At 52.2% G+C, this 20,484-nt stretch overlaps 1 protein-coding gene across 2 annotated transcripts in view; it reads right to left on the minus strand.

Annotated features, from left to right (window-relative positions):
- Window positions 1-706: 706 nt before the first annotated feature.
- The window catches only part of KCNK12 (potassium two pore domain channel subfamily K member 12), a 40,026-nt gene continuing 20,248 nt past the window's right edge, over window positions 707-20,484 (minus strand). The window contains exons 1-3 of one of the 2 annotated variants that reach the window (XM_070429163.1): window positions 20,051-20,135; window positions 19,052-19,405; window positions 707-6,002 (exon numbers count right to left, since the gene is read on the minus strand). In XM_070429163.1, coding sequence (XP_070285264.1) covers window positions 5,101-6,002; window positions 19,052-19,193 — 1,044 coding nt within the window. In that variant the 5' untranslated portion in view covers window positions 19,194-19,405; window positions 20,051-20,135 and the 3' untranslated portion in view covers window positions 707-5,100. Of the gene's footprint in view, window positions 6,003-19,051; window positions 19,406-20,050; window positions 20,136-20,484 lie in introns of those variants that run through there. The other variant, XM_070429162.1, reaches the window with a different exon arrangement.

The following is a 20,484-nucleotide window of genomic DNA, read 5'->3' on the forward strand; positions in this document are numbered from 1 at the left end:
AGGTGATAGGGGCTGCCTGGTCCCTTATTGTTATGAAATTCCTCTAACAATGGTGACACCGCATTTATGGAGCACTTCATACTTTTCAGAGTTCCCAGCCTCTCATTTACTTGTCATAAGGCTCCTGGGAGGTGGGGGACACTGCGGATCTGAGCAAGCACAGTGACTCCCAGGCGCAGGACTAGAAATCAGACCTCTGAACTCCTACATGAGTGCTCTTTCCACACCACGGTGTGAGTGCTCTGTGTGAAAGTGTAGGTTCAAGACCTTGGTTGACCATTGGAATCACCTTGGCAGCTTCCCCAAAATTCCAGTGCCTGCCTGTGCTCCTCCTCACACCATTGAAATCAGAATCTCGGGGGTTAGGGGGTGGAGGGGGTGGGAGGAGCTTGGGCGTCAGCATCTTTAAAGCTGCCTTTGGAAAGACCAGTGCACCCCCAGAGCTGGAAACCAGGGCCACATCCTCCAACTCCCCCAGCTCGTTTCCTGGGTACCCCTGCCTTCTTTCTGGCCCTGGCTATCAGATACTGGCCTTGGCCCATCTGCCCAAGCTGCCTGCAAGGTTCATTGTTGCCCCCACCAACCCCTCTGGGAGCTGCCACCCAAACAGAAGTCCCCTGGGGCCCGGAGAGGAGGTGTGAGTAGGGAGAGGGAGGCAGGTGGCTCTGACAGACAGAAAGCAAACAGCTCAAGGGGTGGCAGGCTACATTTTATTCATCGGTAATTCATATACCCTTCAAGCCCTCTCTTGGAGTGCTGCTCAGAAAAATAAATGTATTGTTTAAGAAACCCTGCAGGCCTGCCCCGCATGCTCTACCCACCCCTCCTGAGAGAACATGAAGCATAGAAAATAATTTGTAAAGCCAGGGGGAGGTTCCCTAAGGAGGAGGGGGAGGGGAAGAGGCTAGAAGAAAGGGGAAGAGGGCTTGGATCAGGTTAGTGCAGAAATCTCATAGCTCCTCAATGCATAATGAGGCCGGCTGGGCGGGCCGAGATGCTGCGCGAGCCTGAAGGTGCGTGCCAAGCTGCTCCAGGGGCAAGAGTCCAGGCCCGAGTCCACAAGTCCACGCTGGGTTCAGCAGCTCTCCAGCCCTCCCCACCCCAGGGAATGGAGTGAGCGTGTTATATAACCACTGCAACAAAGAGGCCCCAGCAGCCTCTTCTGGACTCAGCAGTGCCCTAAGCAATCTGTCTGGATGTGCTTTCCAGACAGTGTGCATGTGGAATTGTGCTTTTTTTAAAGAATGTAAAAAGTTACAGTAAGATGAAACCACCTGGCCCACAGCTCTCTGTGGGCTGCCCTCAGCCTCGGTTCCCCAGAACCTCGGGGCTCCTTTGGCCATGAGAACTCAGTCACTCCCTCACCCCACAGCACACAGGAAGAGGAGGCCTGACTGAGGAATGCAGGAGCCTGGGTGAATTCAGCAGCTATTTGCCAGGGCTTGACTTAGGTTTGGGCGCTGGCTTCTGTGTAAAGTACACATTCATGCAACGTGTGCGTGGAACTCCCCCAGGCAGAGAAGAATTTTCCAGGCTCTAGTAGATCTCCGGGGAGTTAAAAATGGGAAATCTTTCTTTTAAAGTGACACAGACTAGGATTTTTCCTTGGGGGAATGGAGCTAATCGCTCTTTGTAAGGCTGGTGTGTGTGTGTGTGTGTGTGTGTGTGTGTGTGTGTGTGTGTGTGTTACTGTGATGTGTGAGGCTCCTGGGCAAATGCTCAGGACTGTCAGGCATTGTCCACAAGCTGAGTGCCTGAAACTGCCCGAGACTTCTGCCTCCTTTACCAGACCAGGAGTCTCTGGCTTCAGTCAGAGGACATAGGGGCTTGACCTCCCGGCCTGATTAGCAAGCAAGGGCCTCCGGGCGAGCCGTCTGGGGTCAGAAGACCCGCTATTCGCCAAGACCCTCTGAGTGGCCACAGAGGGTGGCAAGGGCACCTTAAGAGCTCATGCCATCTTTGCCCCTCAGCCCCAGCATCCCAGCATTGGAGGGGGTGAGTGTGGGCCTAAGGTTAGGAAGTGATCCTGGTGCTGGGGGAGTTGTAGACTGCAGTGAGCAGACAGCTGTGGGTCAAACTGGAGACCCCACATGGTGAGAGAGGCTACAGCATCTAAGAAAATGGGGCGCTCTCTTACCCTGAGGTTCTGAAGAACCTGCACCAAAGAAGGGGGTCCCTGTCAATGCCACTGTTCCTGGAATGATGGGGAGGCCCCACCCCTGCTTGGCAAGGACTCTGGTTCTCAGTGCCCACCCTTAAGCAGGGTGTCAAACAATCCCTTTAGTTGTGGTCTAAGCTCCATTAATCCCCCTGAACTTGGGAGCCCGGCTTTTCCCAGGAAGCATTTCCTGGCATCTGGGGAGCCTTTTGGCCTGAGGTGACTGACAATGATGTACTGAGATGGGGGAGGGGCCAGAAGAACATGGGCGAAGACACACACGTGCCACTGGATCCTGAGCTGCCCTGGATGTTGGCCGACTGGTGTTCTTCTGGAGGTGGCTTAGAGGGAAGGGTTATTCCCGGCACCCTCACACCTACGGTTCCTTCAGAAGCTTGCCCAAACTCCCACAATGGCCTCCTTTCAAAGGCAAAGTGTAGGAAAAAAAGTGAACACAGCGAAGGCATGCGCATCGTAGGGTAGACTTCAGGAAGCACTGCTGACAGAGAAGACTGCCAAAGGGGCTTCTGAGTTGTTCTTTTGTGGAGGCGGGTCCTGTTCCCTTCGGTGGGGATGGGATCCTGCACAGTCATGTGTGTGGTCACTGGGACCACCTGGACACCTCCTTGGCCCGTCTACCTCAAAGAGCCTTGCCAGCTGGGTCTCAGGCCTTCCGTGCTGTCCCCGGGGCCCACTCCCTCTAGGTTGGCTGCTATTTGCCAGTTATTAAGACCTCACGATCTAGATACCTCTATCATGGGGAACTCTACTTCCCCCTCTGGATGGCTCTGATCCCCAAGTTATTTCTCGTTGCCTAGGTGACACGTCTAATTGGATGCCTTTTAATCTTTCCTTCTTTTAAAGGGATGAATCTGACACTTTATTTCTAGGCCCCGTGAGAGGGCCCTGCCCTAGAGAACGTGTGCCTGGTGTGCAGTCCCTTCAGTGTGACCACAGCCGTCACTCAGACTCCGGTGGGTGTGGGGTGGGGAGGCAGGGGGCGGGGGATGCTCAGGAGCTTGCCTGACAGTCACAGTGGATCTGGGAAACATGGCTCTCCAGAAGCCAACCCTTCAGGATTTAGCAACACTGGCCTCTCTCCTGGCCACTCTGCCTCCTTGGCTTCATCCCCCGTTTAGGGCTTGTGTTTAAAACCTATTTCAGCTCAAATTAGAAATTACCCAAAGTAGCTGGAGAGTCATTTTTTTCCCCCTTCTGCCATGAACTAGAAGGGAAAAGGGGAGGCTGACATTCAAGTGTGACTCTTAATAGTGTGTGTGCATGCGTGTGTGTGTGTGTGTGTGTGTTCCAGACACATATGCTTTCCTCACTGCCAGGGAGGGAGGTTTCGCAGCTTTCAATGCCTCTCGGGCAGACGGTGGTGTGAGGCGTCTGGTGCTTTCTAAGACTTCCTGTCAGAAGCTGTATTTATATATATGCTGTGGGGTCATACCATGTCTGACTAGACTCTGGCATTTGTCCTTGGGATCATCATCTTTCCAGATGAGAAAAAGGAGCTGAAAGCTTTGTTCCTTCATAGTCCAAGACCCCCTTCCTTTCAATAAAGGAGGGGAATCTGGCCCTCCTCCAGGTCAGTGACCCCCGTGTGGCAGAGGGCGTGTCTGGGAGAACCTGTTCCTCAGCTTGAGGATCATCCAGAGCAAAACTGGAATCCTAAAATTGATTCCATCTTCCTGTTCCCCAGCCGCCTCCCTCCCGGCTTCCTCCACCTCCAGTACATACTCTGTGGAGGAAACACATTCACTTGATTATCTGTGGGGGCCAAAAAGGGTTTAGAATGGGATGTGCCCCCAAAACACTATGGGCTCTGAAGCCCAATTCTCTGACATGTGTGAAATGGCTGCGTTGGGTTCCTGGTGCCCCCAGGGTGCAGCTGGCAGAGCCCTATTCAGAGAAGGAGGGTGGGCTGGGGCTGTGCTCTGCACCCTCAGGCTCTCTCTAAAAGGGAAAAATGTCGAACTGATCAAGAGTTAAGGAGGAAAAAGAACCCACACTAACAGCAGAACCTTGTCTGAGAAGACGCACATTCCTGGTTAATGATGAGCAGCGACCTGGTGGGTGGTGCTGGGGAGAGAAAGGAGGGTTGGGGGGTTCAGAGATATGCCTGGAGCCTCTGAGATCAGGCAGCTGACGCAGAGCGGGGCTCCTGCAGCCCAGAGCTCCCCTCCCGCAGGCCACCCTGATTTCCTTCATTACAAGTAGCTGCCCTGGGTACTGTGCTAAGAGAAATACAGGCTGAGAAAGGCCAGCTAAGCAAGCCCCTTACCATTGCCATTTCCAAATCTCGGAAACGCCACAGTCCCCGAGTTGGTGCTTGTTTCATCTCATTGCATAACACTACACCACTTGTGTGTAGCGGCTGTGCTATATATACACGCCAGGAGGTAACAGATGGCTCTCCCCACCCCCATCTGTCAAAACTGTGACTATATCACTTCTAACGACCAGAAGGAAGCTGCTGGGCTGGGCCAGGATTCTAAATGCTGCGGAGGTAACTCAGAGCCATGTAAAGTTGCACCATATGTTTTGGGGTTGCCGGCTGCTTATGCGCATGGGGACCGGGTTGAATGCCAGTCTGCACAACCCAGGACTGGCACTCTCCTGGCTGCGGTACGCATCGCGTGAGGGTCTGGGTGCCACTTTTTCTCTCCCTGGAGGAGAATCTGCTGGGGGCCACGGTTCTCCAAGAGGGGACCCACAAGGAAAACGGGTTCCCAAAAAACCTGCCCCTGCTAACATCAGGCCCGTCCAAATAGTATTTCTTTAAAAAAAAAATTTTTTTTTGGTTTCATTTTATTGGATAAAGATTAAGAAAGCGCCAGCGTCTGAGAGAAGGAAAGCAAGCCACGCCTGGTGGCACGCCAGCCTGGAGGGGGTCCCTGGCGCACGCGGCGAGGCGGGCAGACGGACGGGCGGGCGGTCTACCTGGAGGCGCTGGTCTCGGCCAGGCGGTTGTTCATGATGCCCAGCGCGCCCACGCCGCCCGAGAAGCCGTTCTGGCGCGTGTTGACGCACACGCTGCGCGGGTAGCCGTTGGCCGTCTCGGACAGCTGCTTCTGCAGCAGCGCCAGCGATACCTTGTTGGAGGCGGTGAGGTCGCGCATGGAGATGAGCTCGCCCGACAGGCGGCGGCCCTCGGTGTCGCTGTCGCAGGTCCCGGGATCGACGCCGAGCGCAGTCAGGCGGCGGCGCAGCCTGGAGCCCGGGGTGATGGCGTTGCGCCGGGCCAGGGGTGCGCTCGGTGCCGGGCAGCAGCGCGCGCAGCAGCGGCAGCTCAGCTTGCGCAGCATCCAGTTGAGCACCTGCTTGATGAGGATGGAGATGACATTGAAGAGCGAGTAGATGCAGCACACGCCGAGCAGGATGAAGAGGAAGTTCCCCAGGCGGTACAGCCCCTGGTTCCGGTAGGCGGCGTGCTGGCTGCTCACCAGGTCCCCGAAGCCGATGGTGCTGAAAGTGACGAAGCAGAAGTAGAGCGAGTCCACGTAGTCCCAGCCCTCCACGCTGGTGTACATGGCCGAGGCGCAGCAGGACAGCAGCACGGCGAACAGGCCCAGAATCAGCAGCACGTGGTACACCGAGGGCTTCCAGCCCGCCAAGCAGTCGGCCTCCGAGAGCGCAGAGCCGCGGCCGAAGGAGGCGGGCAGCAAGCCGCTTCGGCGCAGCTGGTGCTCCCGGCAGGCGCGCATGATGAAGGCCAGCAGCGAGATGATGCGCTCCAGGAAGAGGTTGAAGAACAGGATGGTCCCAGCGCAGCCAAACAGCCCATAGGCGATGAGGAAGGCCTTCCCACCCACCGTGGCGGGGGTGGTCATGCCGAAACCTGTGGAGACAGGGCAAGGGTCAGGGAGGTCCCGGCTGGGCAGGAGGCCCTATGGGGTGGGCGCTGTGTGTATGCAGGTGATGACATGGCTCCTGTCTCGAGTGGTATCACTCAAGTGGAGGGGAATCAGTATTCAGACATTTCTCTCCCTTAGTGGCACTAGACATTGTTTCTGATCTTGGCAGCCCATAAACTGTTGGAGGAGACATGGCCCCTCCTCTTGGGGATTATAAACCAAAATGGGCGAGGCAAGGTGGTCACTAGGAAGGACCCATCAGGACACAACAGAAACCACTGCACAGATGCAAACCACTGAGATGCCGCAAAGCAAGTGTCATCTGCTCTTCCACCCCTCCAATCGGTTTTTTAATGTAACAGTGGCACACCTGGGCCTTGTTAGGATAGAATGCCATAAATGCTTCATTTCATATGGGATTTCTGGGGACCAGGTAGTGTGTTCAGTCCAGGTAGCTATATTTGATGGTCTCTGAAAAGGGGTTTCTGAAACTGACAAAAGGATTGTTTGAGAAGGAGGCCACAATCTTCAGAGAGTAAACATGGCTGCCGTTGAGCGTCAGCTTCTTCTCACCCAAGGACCACGTCAACCTTGCTCACACTTGCCAAGGGAAAGGTTTTGGTCCAGTGCGGGCCTGTGCTGTGTGTGTCTGGGGTGGCTTTTGTCTTGGCAGGTCTGTTCTGTGCCTGGGCAGCTGCTTATTTGCTTTGAACTCTTATAATTAAGTCTTAACTTACCCACTTATTCAAAGCACAGTCGGTAAAGGAGATTCTTTATCAATTGATTTCTGCAGAAGGCTCTGCTCATGCCATGCAGGGCCGCACAGAATGGCAGCTCTGCGCCTCCAACCTGAGCTCTCAGCCTGCTGCTGGCTGTATCTCTTTGTGGGACTCATGGTTGCCTGACTCTGGTTACAGGAGGGGGTTTCATCTCTTTGTAGGAAGAGTCGCTGCTGCTTGGAGTCTGAGCTGAAAATGAATCATCTGTCTGAGTAGCACTATGGCACCCGTCAACACTTCTGCAGCAGAGGTCATAAGTGAATTCATACCCAATGTCAGCAGAGCTACCTGTGCTGCTAGTGGGGTGGGGCCAGCCCCAGGAAGTGTGTGTGTGGTGTGTGTGTGTGTAGAATTTTGTCTCCCTGGGCTTACTATTTCCTTAAAAGGGTCTGAGAAAATATTTTTTAAGAATAATTCCTTAAGCCTGTGTGTTAATCATTCTCTAGATTCCCTGGAGGAAATGCCCACTTGCCTGACCATGATCTTGATCTTATGCCTAATGACTCAAGTTAGGAGAAAATCTTATGATCATGACCCTCACGTCGAGGAAGATGGATTATATCCCTAGATTTAGAATTTGGCCACAAGAGAATGAAAAACCAAATTAGCAATGTAACCAGGAATTTGATAGAGCAATTTTGCTCCTCTTTAAAGCCAAATTCAAGTTCTTAAGTTCATTAGAAAAAAAAATCACCTGATTTACTTCTTAGGTGCAGGTTTGCTTTCAACGGTTTCAGTTACCCATGGTCAACCATGGTCTGAAAATATTAAATGGAAAATTCCACAAATAAAAAAATCCATAAGTTTTAAATTATCCCCCGTTCTGAGTAATGTGGTGCAATTTCATGCCATCCTGCCTAGGACGTGAATCCTCCCTTTTTCCAGCACATCCACTCTGTATATGCTTCCCGCCCATTAGTCACTTAAGTATCCAGCTTGGTTATCACATCAACCAGTATTGCATGAGCATCTGTCCTCCTGGATGTCCCTGAATGATGGAACCAGAACGAGACCTGTTTCTCCACTCCCTGTTCTCCTTCTCTACCGAGGTAGGGCCTCTCCTAGGCAGCACCACCAGATATGTAGCTGGAAGATCAACCGCCACCCATTCATTCATTCCTCAGCAGACATGTACTGGTGACATAGTTTGGCAGGCCTCATACTGGGCTCAGGGATATGGTGGAAAACCAGACAGATGCAGTGCCTACACTCACAGAGTCTCTGGGTTGCCTTCTTAGAGGTTTTGTACAGATGCTCACCCCTCTGCTGCCAGCAGCTCATCCCTGAGCCAGGGCACAGCTTTTCCCTGCTGCCTCCACAGAGAGGCTGGGCCAGAACTTGTCCTGGGGTCTCCTCATGGTTGTGACCGCAGGCCTAAAATAATCTCAAATGCTTGATTGGCTGTGATTGTGGCACTGTCTGCCCAGAAGTGGATAGGCAGGTCACAAGGTTCTCTGACAACACAGAGGGCACCCAATGCAAATGTCCCTCTCACTGGCCCAATTCCTGAGGTCTGAGCTCTGGGGAAGCTGAGGCCCTGGGGTCAGGCTTCCTGCTGAGGGCAGTGGGGTCCCTGCCTGGATGCCGCTTCTCAGAGTGGAGGAGTGGTCCCCTGAGCTCTGACAATCTGTGGGAGCCAGGCTGGCTCTGGAGAGGGGCCTTGAAGCTTCAGGCAGAGAAAAGACAAACCCAGCCATTCTGAGAACCCCTCCTTCCCCAATCACACCCTGCAGAGGCGTAATCTGTCCCCGGGTTTGCACCAAGCCTGCTATTTTGTTTATGCCACAATTGATCTGCCATCCCACTTTGCAAAGAGCAGACACTTGGGGGCTTTATTGTGCTACTTTGACAAAAGCTGTGAAGCTCATTTGCACAGCCTGTCTGGTGCCGCCTTCGCAAATGGGGCCCTAGTGACAGGGCCTCCAGAGTTCAGCTCAAGGAATCTGGAATCGAGATGGGGAGGCCAGTTCTGATCTGTTTCGGTGGCTCTAGGTGGAGCCTCTTTGCCAGATGCTGGACACGTCAAATTCCTCCAGCCACCCTGTGAGGGAAGAACATCAACCCAACAACGTAGGCCAGGACATGGGCCAAGGGAGTTGAGGGTACTCCCCATGTTATAGTTTGTAAGTGGCTGAGCGGACCCTGGAGCCCTTCCCACTGTGTCAGAAAACGGGAAGTCTTGGCTCACCACCTCAGGTACCTTGTCCTGTTGGTTCTATAGTATCAGCTCCGAGGAGGAGAAATATAATTGACAGTCCAATCCAGGGTACTTTTGAGAGTAAAAAGGCACTACTAATAATTACCCCAGAACAGCATGTATAAATCAGGGCTGTTCCAAGCAACTGGAATTCATGATTAAAAAGCAGATTCTGCCCTAGCCGGTTTGGATAGAGCGTCAGCCTGTGGACCAAATGGTCCCGGGTTCAATTCCAGTCAAGGGCAGGTACCTTGGTTGCAGGCTCCCCTAGGGCCTGGGCCCTGGTTGGGGCTCTTGCAGGAGGTAACCAATCAATGTGTTTCTCTCACATCAATGTTTTTCTGTCTTTCCTTTTCTCTTCCACTCTCCCTAAAAACCAATGGAAAAATATCCTCAGGTGAGGATTAACCCCCTTCCTTCCCCCGCCATGCAGATTTCAAGGCAGGTCCCACTCCAGAGGTTTATTTAGGAGGTCAGGAGAGGGACCCAGGAATTTGCATCTAGCAAATGTCCCCTGATGATTCTGATGCAAATGGGCTAAAGCACTTCCTTTAAAAAAACAATGTTATATGGTATCCCCAGTGCCCCTTCTGATTGGAACCTGCCCAATTTCAAATACTTTGATTGAAATTTCTGTTCTTAATTTTAGATTTATTGAGATACTAGAGGCCCTATGCACGAAAGTCCTACAAGAGTAGGCCTTCACAGCCCTGGCTGCCTCGGCCCTTGCAGCCTTGGCTTCGTCCAGAAGGTTGTCTGGAAGGACGTCTGGACGGTCATTCTGCTGTTTGGCCGTTCAGTTGATTTGCATATTATGCTTTTATTATTATAGATTATTATAGATCGTTGACATAAAATGGTAAGCTATTTAAAGTGTACATCATGATGCTTTGTTGATCTTTCCTGACTGCCCAGAGGAGGGATTAACAGCCTCACTTTAATAATCAAGCAGCCTGAAGCTCACACCCAAGGCCAGGGCAGCAGCCAGGCCTTCCAGTGCCCTTCCCTCTCCAAACAGGGAACAGAGGGAGTGTGGGTGGGCTGTGGGGTGGAGGGTGGAGGGTGGGGCTGCTGTCAGGCTGCTCTGTGGCTGGAGCTCAGACACTGACTCTCAAGGAGAAAAAGGGAGGCTTCTGGCCATGCTCCATGGAGGAGGGCTGGACCTGAGAGGCTTCCCTAGGACCCTCAGGGCTGTCCATGTCATCCTTATCCAAGTCACTTTCCTGGGGAGGACAACCAGCTTGGATAAATCCAGAACCTTTGGGGAGAAGAGGGGCTGGAAGAATGGCTGGGAAAAGTCATTAAAGCATTCAGTGAGGAGTGAAAATGTGGAGGGGGATAATAGTAGCCGATGGTGTTGAGCCCTCACTATTTCCAGGCACTTTGCCAAGACTTCATGTGTACCAATGCATTTCATCCTCACAACAAATCCGAGGCACTCACTCATTCTAAGTCACAGCTTTTCCCCTTGAATTTTAACATCCCTGAAATCGGAATGGATCTTACAATCGATGGCCTGACAGTTTATTTGACAGCATTTAAAATTCTTAATGGTATGTAGTAGTGGTACATTTGTAATCGATAGTGTCTTAGATTTGATGAATGCCACTGAGAATGATTATCATCCCCAATTGTGAGATTAATAAACACAGTCATTTAATAGGTAAAGATACTGAGGTTAAGTAACTTGCCCAGATCATAGAATAAGCAAGTGGCAGAGCCCAGATTTGAAAGTAGAGGAAGGAGCTTGCGACGTGATGAGGGAAAAGCCAAATGCACAAGAGTTGGGAGAAAAAGAAGCAGGTTGCTTCTGGCTGGCACAGCAGTTTTTACTCTGGCTGCACAATCACCTGGGAAACAAAACTATCCCCAAGGCCCAGGTGCACCCAGACCAGCCTCTTCGTACAGTGATTGGGAAAGACAGAGAGGAGAAGGTACTTGTCTTCAGGCCTGAGGGATGGGTGGTGGTTTGAGAAAGGCGCACCCCACTGGGAGGGTGCACAGGGCTGCTGTGTGGGGGGTTCGGCTTGGCTGGTCCCCACGGGCAGCTCGGGCCTGCCCCACAGACAATGTGCAGCAATTCTTGCTGATGGAGTGGGTGAGCCTGTGCAAGAAGAAGGACAAGGCGGAGGGACTTCCCCCACCTTACACTGGGGCTGAACTTGAGCTTCACCTCCAGGAGAGTCTCCAGCTCCCGAGCCTGGCATCTAGAAACGGACAAGCACTGAAACCTCCAGCTGCAGAAGCCAAGCTCAGGAAGTCGCCATTCCTGCCGCTTGGGAAGGGCACCGGCGCCGCCTTTCTTGGAGAGGTGCGAGCAGAGGAGGCTGGGAGCAGGGGCTGTGGCCTCACCCTCTGGCGCCTCCGTGTGAACATGCTACTTCTCCCTCTGAAAGTGGCCTGATGACCGTCTACCTCGGGAGGCTGCTGTGAGGAGTAAATGAGGAGTTGGTTTCCCCATGCTTCCCACAGCGCCTGGGCCATGAAAGGTGCGTAACACACAGCAAGCTCAATCAGGAAGCTCCACGTGCGAGGCGTGGCCTTTGCATCACAGCTGAAGTGCATCACGATTTTACCTGATGCGAGATCCAGACAGGCCTTGACGAGGAATTTTGGACGACAAGGAAAGACTCCCCCAAGACAGACTCTATCATTGACTTGCTGCCCTTTCACCTCCCTTCGCCTCAGGAGGTTCCAGGTGAGTGAGTGGCAACATCCCCTCTGGGTTTGCCCTGAGCTGGGGGAGAGGCCCTGCTAGAGGGAGGCACCACCTTCTCCGGTCCCCAAACTGACTGGCAGCAGGCAGGGTGCTGGCAAATGGCACTCTTGTGGGAAAGTTGAGGCCGGGCTGCTCTGTTTGTTGGCGTTTGTGGATTTGTCTAAGTTGCACACGAGATGGACAGACAGCTCCCCGAGGGCCGCCTGCGCGGTTCCCTTTGCTCAGAGCCGGCGCGGGGCTGGGCTGGTACTGGATGCTCCATGACTCAGGCTGAAGAGGCAGCGGCCAGCAAGGCCAAGGAGGAAGCAGGGCCCTCCCCATTTTCCTGTTTGCTTCTGGGCTGTTCGGTGGGGCCTTTGGGAGGACGTTCTCTGTTTGAGGAGGGCAGGAGGGCGGGTGGGGGTGGCTGAGAGGGCAGGGATCTAGGAGGAGACTGAAGCCCACAGGCTGCAGGCGGGTGAGTTTTTACATCAGAAAAGTTTGGGTAAACGGTGAGCAATGGGCAAGTGATCCTGAGAATTGCCTTTGGGCCTTGGCACTGCTTTCCTCGCCAAAGGGGTGACTTGATCCAGCCCCGAGACTCTGCACTTCATCTCTGTGATTAAGGCTTTCTCTCCTCCCCACAAATCATTCAGCAAAATGAGTTATTAAAAGCTGGGTAACCACTCCTGCCTCCGGGGCGGCTCCTCCTGAGTGACCTCCCGGGAGCAGCTGTCAAGCCCTGGGAGCTGGAGCTGGCAGGAAGGTGACTCACTTACAGAGCCCAGCCTTGCCCTGTCCCCTCCTCCCTCAGATGTGTCCCTGTCTCTCTGTGACTAATTCAGAAGTGAGACCACCGCCCTCCCTCCCCCCGCCCCCCACCCCTCACAAAAGGAGCAGAGCCCTAGCCTCAGCCCAGAACTGTGGTAGGAGACTAAATTCAGGGCCAGGGAAGACAGGGAAGGCACTAACTGAAAGCCTGCTGTGTGTCAGGCACTGTGGCGACGAGGGGAGCAGGACAGGCAGAGCCCCGGCCTGCACAGCCCCGTGTCCAGCAGACGCGTACCACGAACGGTCTCTCCTCCACGCCTGTGCACCTGCCATTCCCACCTTTCAAGGCCTGCGACAGCTTGACATCCTTTGCCTTCTCCTCTCTGCATCCACTCATCCCCTAGCAGTACGTTCACTTAGTCATGTGCTGCTCGCGGTGGCCCGGTACCAGTGACTACTGTCCCAGGGCACCATTTAAGCCTTTGCGGTTTTTCTGTGTTGTCAATAAGGACACAGCCCAGGTCTCAGATGTCCTTTCAGCCTCTGTAATGCAGGCGCCCAGGGGACAGCTGCTAAATTCCTGACAGAACTGGCAGTTTGTCTAATGGTCACCAGCAGGCACTGTACCAGAAACTTGTTTCATCTTAGTTTTAATGAATTCACCTACCATATTCTTAAGGCCTGCAATGTGCCAGGAAAGGGCTGGGAAAGGAACATGGTAATGTGTGATATTGTCCATGCCCTGCAGCCACATGAACACACCTGACGTTGAATAAAATTGGGTGTACTGCCCTAGCCAGTTTGGCTCAGTGGATAGAGCATTGGCCCATGGACTGAAGGGCCCCAGGTTTGATTCTGGTCAAGGGCACATACTTCGGTTGCAGGCTCAAAACCAATCAGTGTGTCTCTCTTGCATTGCTGTCTCTCTCTCTCTCTCTCTCCCTCCCCTTCCCCTCCCTTCCACTGTCTCTAAAAATCAATGGAAAAATATCCTCGGGTGAAGATGAACAAAACAAAACGAAAAATTGAGTGTATGGACTCACTACCACAAGGGAGCCAGGCACCCCGGGGAGCTGTGGGGCACCTCAGCCAGCGGGCAGCAGAAAGGACTTAGTCAGAATTTGGGCTTGAGTTAGGCCACTCTGGGGAGGGCTCAAGGAAGCAAGGCTGTGCTGTGGATTGGGTGCTGCAGGGAGCAGGGATATTTCTGGGATTGGGTCTCTTGGTATTTCTTACCTAGGAGGTGGGAATAACGGATAGGAGGTGACAAGGCCAAAGCTGTGATTGGAGAGGAAACAGGAGTCGCTCACCTTAACCAGATAGGGGTGCTGGGTCATTTTTGTGTGTGGTTTGGAAAATGTTCTTCTTTGGTCTTTGTTCAGAGATGGTTATGGGTGAGTGGTCTTGTTTCCATCTCACTCGGTCATGGTCATAAAGCAGCACTGTCTGATGCAGTGGCCCATGCGCTGGAGGGGTGACGTGCTGCATCTGAGCACCCCAGCCCCGCTGTCAGTGCCAGGCCCGTGCCCTGCTCTCCGGGGCTGCTTTCAACTTCTCAAAATGGTTCTGTGCCTGGCATTCCAGCACAGCCTTTTATTGGATGCCACTCATTATTGCTTTTTAAAGAAACTCCTTCCAATCTTCTACTTTATTTGGCTCTAACTGTGCATGCGTGTGAACACACAGGTATTTAATTCATAGGTGGAGCATGCCTCTAGGTTGTGGAAATAGAGGTGATTCTTATTTTAATTATCTTCTGTGTGTTGTTATAAATATTTCACACTTCCTGTGGTGCAAACGGGGCAGTTACTACTTTTAAAACCAAAACTTCTCCCCCAACAAGCATTATTATTTTTTTTAAATTTATAAATAAAAATGAATACAGCAAGGCCCCTGTTCTCAAGAGAATGACAGCCTATGAAAACAACAGCATAGGAGACATCACAGGAAGCCAAGACACAACAGCAAAGGTCTGGGAGGGCTTCCCAGAGGAGGTGCCACTGGCCGAATAATAAAGATGCCTTAGCCAAGCAGGTGGAGGTGGTGGGGGAGGGTCTGTGGGTTCTGGATTGGGATGTAGAGTTAGGATCATATGGATAAGGTGACCCAGGGATGTCTTCACACAACAAATATTTACATGCCAGGCACTGGCTCTCCCCATTAAAGGCCATGAACGAGAGTCCGGAGACCCTCCGCAGTAAGGATGCTATCTCTATATTAAGTCAGGTCATCAGGAAATAGCAATGATGGACCCTATTATCCTTGCTCTCCACTGCGACTGAAATGCTTTCACTGTGATTGAATGTTTCACCTCCTGCCTTTGGGAAGGAATGGTGGAAACACCCATTTGAAGATGATGTCTGTATCTTTTGCAAAACCAAAGGAAAAAAATCATTTCCCATGTCCCTTATTTAAAGATGCACTAGATTCATTTCTTCTTGAATTCAGGATCTGAAGTGTTGGTTTTCTAGGTGCACTTGTGCCCTGGCTCCCGTACACTGAGTGCCAGGGTTTGCCGGCTCCGTGGACACCCAGAGCCAAGGTAGTGTGAGCAATTGCTACCGGACTGTGTCCCGGCAGCTGGTACATTTCTCATCAATTTTGATTATTTTTGGCTTCCGTAATTCGTCCCTCCCCCTTCTTTCTCCTGTTCACAACATCTGTTGAATACCTGCTATGTGCAAGCACTGGGCTACGTCACCACCCTGGCCTCTTAGAGCATACAGTTCGGCTTATTCTAGTTTTATCACTTAAATCTGTTCACATCCTTTGTGGAAGTAAACTGGCTTTTAGTCACATGTAATAAGCAACAGCAATTTCCAGAAATCTTCAGGTTAGCGTAGTCCCACCAAATATATGGAATCTTTCTCCAAGGTAGCCTTTAAAATGCAGACTGACCCTCCTTTGCCCAGGAAGGTTCTGACATGTGTCAGTCTGAAGGCAGAGGTTTGGCCTCCATGGCCTCTTGTTCCCCCAAATGCGTAAGTTGAAGCCCTAACCCTGCAGTAGCTTGGAATGTGACTGTAGCTGATAGGGCTTGCAAGGAGGTGATTGAGGTAAAATGAAGTCGTGCAAGTAGGCCCTGCCTATGCCTGGTATCCTCATAAGAAGAGGAGAGTAGGACACAGACACGCACAGAGGGAAGACCATGTGAAGACACAGAGAGAAGACAGCCACCTACACGTCAAGAAGAGAGGCCTAAACACCCCAATCCTGCCGCACCTTGAGCTTGGACTTCTGGCCTCCAGAATTGTGAGCCAGAAGCCCCCGGGCTGTGCACTCCTTCGTGGCGGCCGAGCGGACTGATGCGCCCGTGCTTGGCTGCAGAAGCCTGCATGCTGCCCCTTGTGCATCCTGTGTTTTACAGCAGCGGTGGCAGCAAGAAGCTCAGATGCAAAGCTTGGTTTCTGAGCTACGATCAGGAGGCTGTGTTTATATTTATCCTGCTAACTGCAGGGGACTATTTATATACAGAGAAATAACCTCCCAGGCAAGATGGGGGCAGCCAAGGAACCAGCTGCTTCCGCCAGACCTGCTGGGCTCCTCCAGCCAGGCGCACACGCTCAGGCCCTGCTCAGGCCCCTGGTCCTCAGGTGCCCTCCCCTCAGGTGTCTCTGATGCCAGCTCTCCTCACCCCCACTGGGGGCTTGGGCTCCAGGGGTGGAGTCTAGTCTTCTTAGCACAGGGGACTGCCCAGAGCTGACTGCTTTTCACAAGCTCTCCAGGATGTGCACGGCCCCAGGAGCAGTGCCTTTGTACACGAGTCACAATTCCAGTCTCACTCAGATCCAACACAATCCTGGGTATTCAGTAGGTGCTCAATAAACAGAATAAGTGGTGTTGGTTTGTTTGTTTTTTATAAAATCATAGTAGTCTCCCCTTGTCCATGGCTTTGCTTCCAGTGGTTTCAGTTACCCACAGTCAACCACAGTCTGAAAATATTAAGTGGAAAATTCCAGAAATAATAGATAAGTTTTAAATTGCATGTACTTCTGAGTAGCATGATGAAATGTCATACCATCCTACTCTGTCCGGCCCAGGATGTGAATCATCCCTTTGTCCAGCATATCCAGGCTGTATATGCTACCTGCCCACTTCATAGCTCTCTGGGTTACCAGATGGACTGTCATGGTATCGAGGTGCTTGTGTTCAAGTAACCCTTATTTTACTTAATAATGGCCCTGAAGTACAAGAGTAGTGATGCTGGCAATTCAGACCTGCCAAAGAGAAGCTGTAAAGTGCTTCCTTTAACTGAAAAAATATGTATGTATGTATGTATGTATGTATGTGAAAAATCATAGTGTACATATGTTGGTACTGTCTACTGTTTCAGGCATCCCCTGGATCTTGGGACTTATCCTGCGTGATAAGGGGGACTACTATAATCTAGACTAGAGTCTAGACTCAGACCTTTATAACTGTAAGGTGCCTCTGCCACTGTCCTCCCTTCTTGCTCTGCTTCCTGGGAGGTCTGAGGGGAGGGTCTTCTGGGGGTGGGGCCAGCCACCCTGGGCTTGTTCTGGAGTCTTGCAGCTGGACGGAGCTTTAGAAGCCTACGGGAGGTTTCAGCTGGACCCTGGCCTCATTGCACACATTCTCGTTTTATCAGAGAAATCACGGCTGCACAGTGACTCTTGAGGGCCTCAGCAGGGACAGCGTGTAACTGAGAGCACCAACGTCAGGGGGCGGCGCCCAGGCTCCTGCTGCCTGCAAAGCACTCAGGTGTGGGGGGAGCAGTGCAAGCCACAGTGACCAGCAGAAAAGAAGAAAGCCCGCCGGTTTTCAGCGCGGGCTACTGGAAACACTTCATACCCCGGGCGGGTGAATGCTCGGGTCAGTCTGCACCCTGAAATGTGGATCTGATGTCATTAAAGGCATTACTTGAGGTGGGGACTTTAGCTTCCTTGAGCAGATGTGTCAATGTAACTGTGGGAAGGAGCTGCCGGGGCACTGTGCCGCAGACCCTGTCGCAGCCACCACCGCAGCAGAGAGCAACCCCAACAACAAGCACAGATGACAACTGCTTTTAGCTCTGATCGCTACACTGTGTTGCTTTCCTTACTAGGCTTCTATGGGATTTATGGCTTTAAAGGCAATTTTCACACACAGTTTATTTCCTCCCAATTATCTACGAGGCAGGTGCTATTATCTTTAGTTTTCAGATGCACAGTCTGAGCCTCTGAATGGCATGGTCCAAGGCAAGAAAGTGGGGGGGGGGGTGTCAGAATTTGGGCGGTGGCCTCACAGTGGCTGACCCTCCCTCTGCAGGTCTCTGATCTCTGACAGCACTGTCCAGGGCTCTCAGAGTAGAAGTCTGTCAGAAGCTCAGCTGTCCTGCTACGTGCTCCTGCCCCGTGGCTGGACAGACACCCCAAAAGGCCATGGGGTGTGTTCCCCCAGGTGTGGGTTCTGTTGGCTCTTTGGGAAAAAAGGACATGGGATATCAGGGTGGTCATGAGGCTGTGGACGCTGCCCATGGACTGGTCTCCTGGGAGCTGGGCCAGCAGGCTGGGCTGGGGAGGGTCCTCCCTCCTGCTCCTCCCTGCGGCTGTGATTCTAGGGGTCTGTAGGAGGGCGTGTAAGATCTTTAAAGTCTTTATTTCCCATCTCTCTGCCAATGGGTGAAGCACCATCCACCCAGCTTCGATTCTCAGAGCTGCTTCTGCTGATGATGGGAGGGGGGCGGGGGTTCTTTCCACCACGAAGGCAGGAAGATGCCCCTGGGAGCAGGGGACCCCCAGATGTGGTGACGGGTCCCCGGGGCCTGCCTTCCCTCAGCTCTGGGTGGCAGTGAAAGGCCACGCAACATTCTAGAAACACCACCACTAATTCACCTCTCCTTTTGGACTGTCTTTCCCTTTTCAGACGAAAGCAAAGACTGACCTTCACCCTGACGACAGGCTCACAGACATGCCAGCCCTCCCCTGGACTGCCCCGTACCCCCCAAACCCCTCTTAACACTCACATGATGTCTCAGGGATCAGCTAGGCCAAAGGAGTCCTCACGGTACCAGTTCTTAGTGTGGTCTCAGCCCGTGCCTCAGCCTCGTAACCAGGGGGAGCCCTGGCGCCTCTGTGCGGGCCTCCACCTGTCAGCTCCGAGTGTCAGGGACTCTCCTTTCTCTTTCCAGCCCCACCTTCCCAGGCCCTTGAGATGGCCAGCGCCATTGTCCCAAGTGTTCTCACTAAACACATCAGTCCTGTGTGCTTTTCTGCCTGCGCAGCTCATAGATTGCAAAAGTTAGAATTTCATGAGATACATTTTAAATGCCGTTTGTTGGCAGACATGGGTCCAGCATGAGCGCTCTGTAATTTTCCAGCTTCCTGAATGGCCCCCCTGGACCTAACATGTATCACGCACCAAACATAACCTACCTTCTTTCCAACCCCCAGACACCCAGTGACTCACTCACTCACACGGTCTTCACCAGGCCTCTCCTTGGAGGTCCCGGGGCTAAGGCTGAGGGGGATGCAGTCGTCCTCCTGACAAACTACAGCACATCTCCAAGGCCACTGTGCTTCCAAACACAGGGGTGCTTGGGAAAGCTTATGTGTACACCACATGTCAATATAGGAAAAGAGCCCTAACCTGTTTGGCTCAGTGGATAGAGCGTCAGCCTGCGGACTAAAGGGTCCAGGGTTCGATTCCGGTCAAGGGCATGTACCTTGATTGTGGGCACATCCCCAGTAGGGTGTGTGCAGGAGGCAGCTGATCGATGTTTCTCTCTCATCGATATTTCTAACTCTCTAATCCTCTCCCTTCCTCTCTGTAAAAAATCAATAGAATATATTTAAATATATATATATAGGAAAAGAAAGATCCCAAATTTTGTCCAGATAAAAAGACTCGAAGGCAAAATCTCCATAGTAGTTCTACTTTACTGGTGGAAATATGTAGGAGTTTTTTCTTTTACTTCTTTGTGCTTCTTTCTTCTCAGGTGTTCTATAATAAGCAGATATTATTTTAATGAATTAAAGACGATTCCTTTTGTCATTATTTGTTAGGGCCGGGTCTAACAGGCTGGTGGGGAGGGAAGTCACACAGGTGTGGTCAGATCATCAAAGGCAGAACCGAACGAGGAAGGAGGGTCAGTGAAGCCTGAACTGTCAGGGTGGGCTCTGCAGAGGAAGTGGCCCTTGACCGCTACCTGGACTTGGGTTGAGGGAGGAGAGAGGACAGGAGAAGGCATTCTGGGCAGAGGGCGGTACTGCTGTAGTAAAGACTCAGAGATGCACGGTACCAGGTTCTGTTTGACTCGAGATGAGGGTGCAGCAAAGAGGAGTGCTGACCATACTCGGCCGTGGAGGGTCTGGGTCCAGTCTGTAGAATCCTGGAGGAGACCGGGCAGGCTGCTGCCAGAGGATGGACCCTGTGGGAGGCCTGGATATAGCTCAGTGTCCTTCTCCAACTCAGTCATTTGGAACCTTTTATGTCTATAAATTTCTCGTCATTCAGACAGCGCCAACTATGCCGTGGGGGGTGGGGTGGGGGTGGCATGCTCACTAGCTCGTCCATCTGAGAAAGCCCTTTAACGTCTCTTTGCCTCAGTTACCTCATATGTAAAGTAAGGACATGAATTGTACCTACTTCCGCAGGATGGTGAGGAGTAAATGAGATAAAGTGTGTACAGTGCTTCACACAGGGCTTGGACATGTTGACCACTTGACCTGTGAGAGAACAAGGAACAGAATTCCTAAAGATAGGGGATAAGGAAGATGGGAGGAAGGGAAGGTGGTAGAATAAAAATGCCTCGATTTCATGAAGATTCCTTTGCTTTCTTTGGGTAAGTAATTTGCTCAGGAGGCCAGCTGGCTTATCTATATGCTCTCTTGAAGAGGAACCCACCCCACATTCATGTCCCAGAGAAAGAGACCACTAGGGACAGGGGAAAGCTGTAAAAGAAGCAAGAACTTAAGTGCCATCCTGGCTGGTTTGGCTCAGTGGATAGAGTGTTGGCCTGCAGACTGAAGGGTCCCAGGTTTGAATCTGATCAAGGGCAGATGCCTGGGTGGGGTGAGTTT

Source organism: Myotis yumanensis, unplaced genomic scaffold (genome assembly GCF_028538775.1).
Source record: "Myotis yumanensis isolate MYYU_CA2020_CCGP unplaced genomic scaffold, mMyoYum1.0.hap1 SCAF_11, whole genome shotgun sequence".
Lineage (NCBI taxonomy): Eukaryota > Metazoa > Chordata > Mammalia > Chiroptera > Vespertilionidae > Myotis > Myotis yumanensis.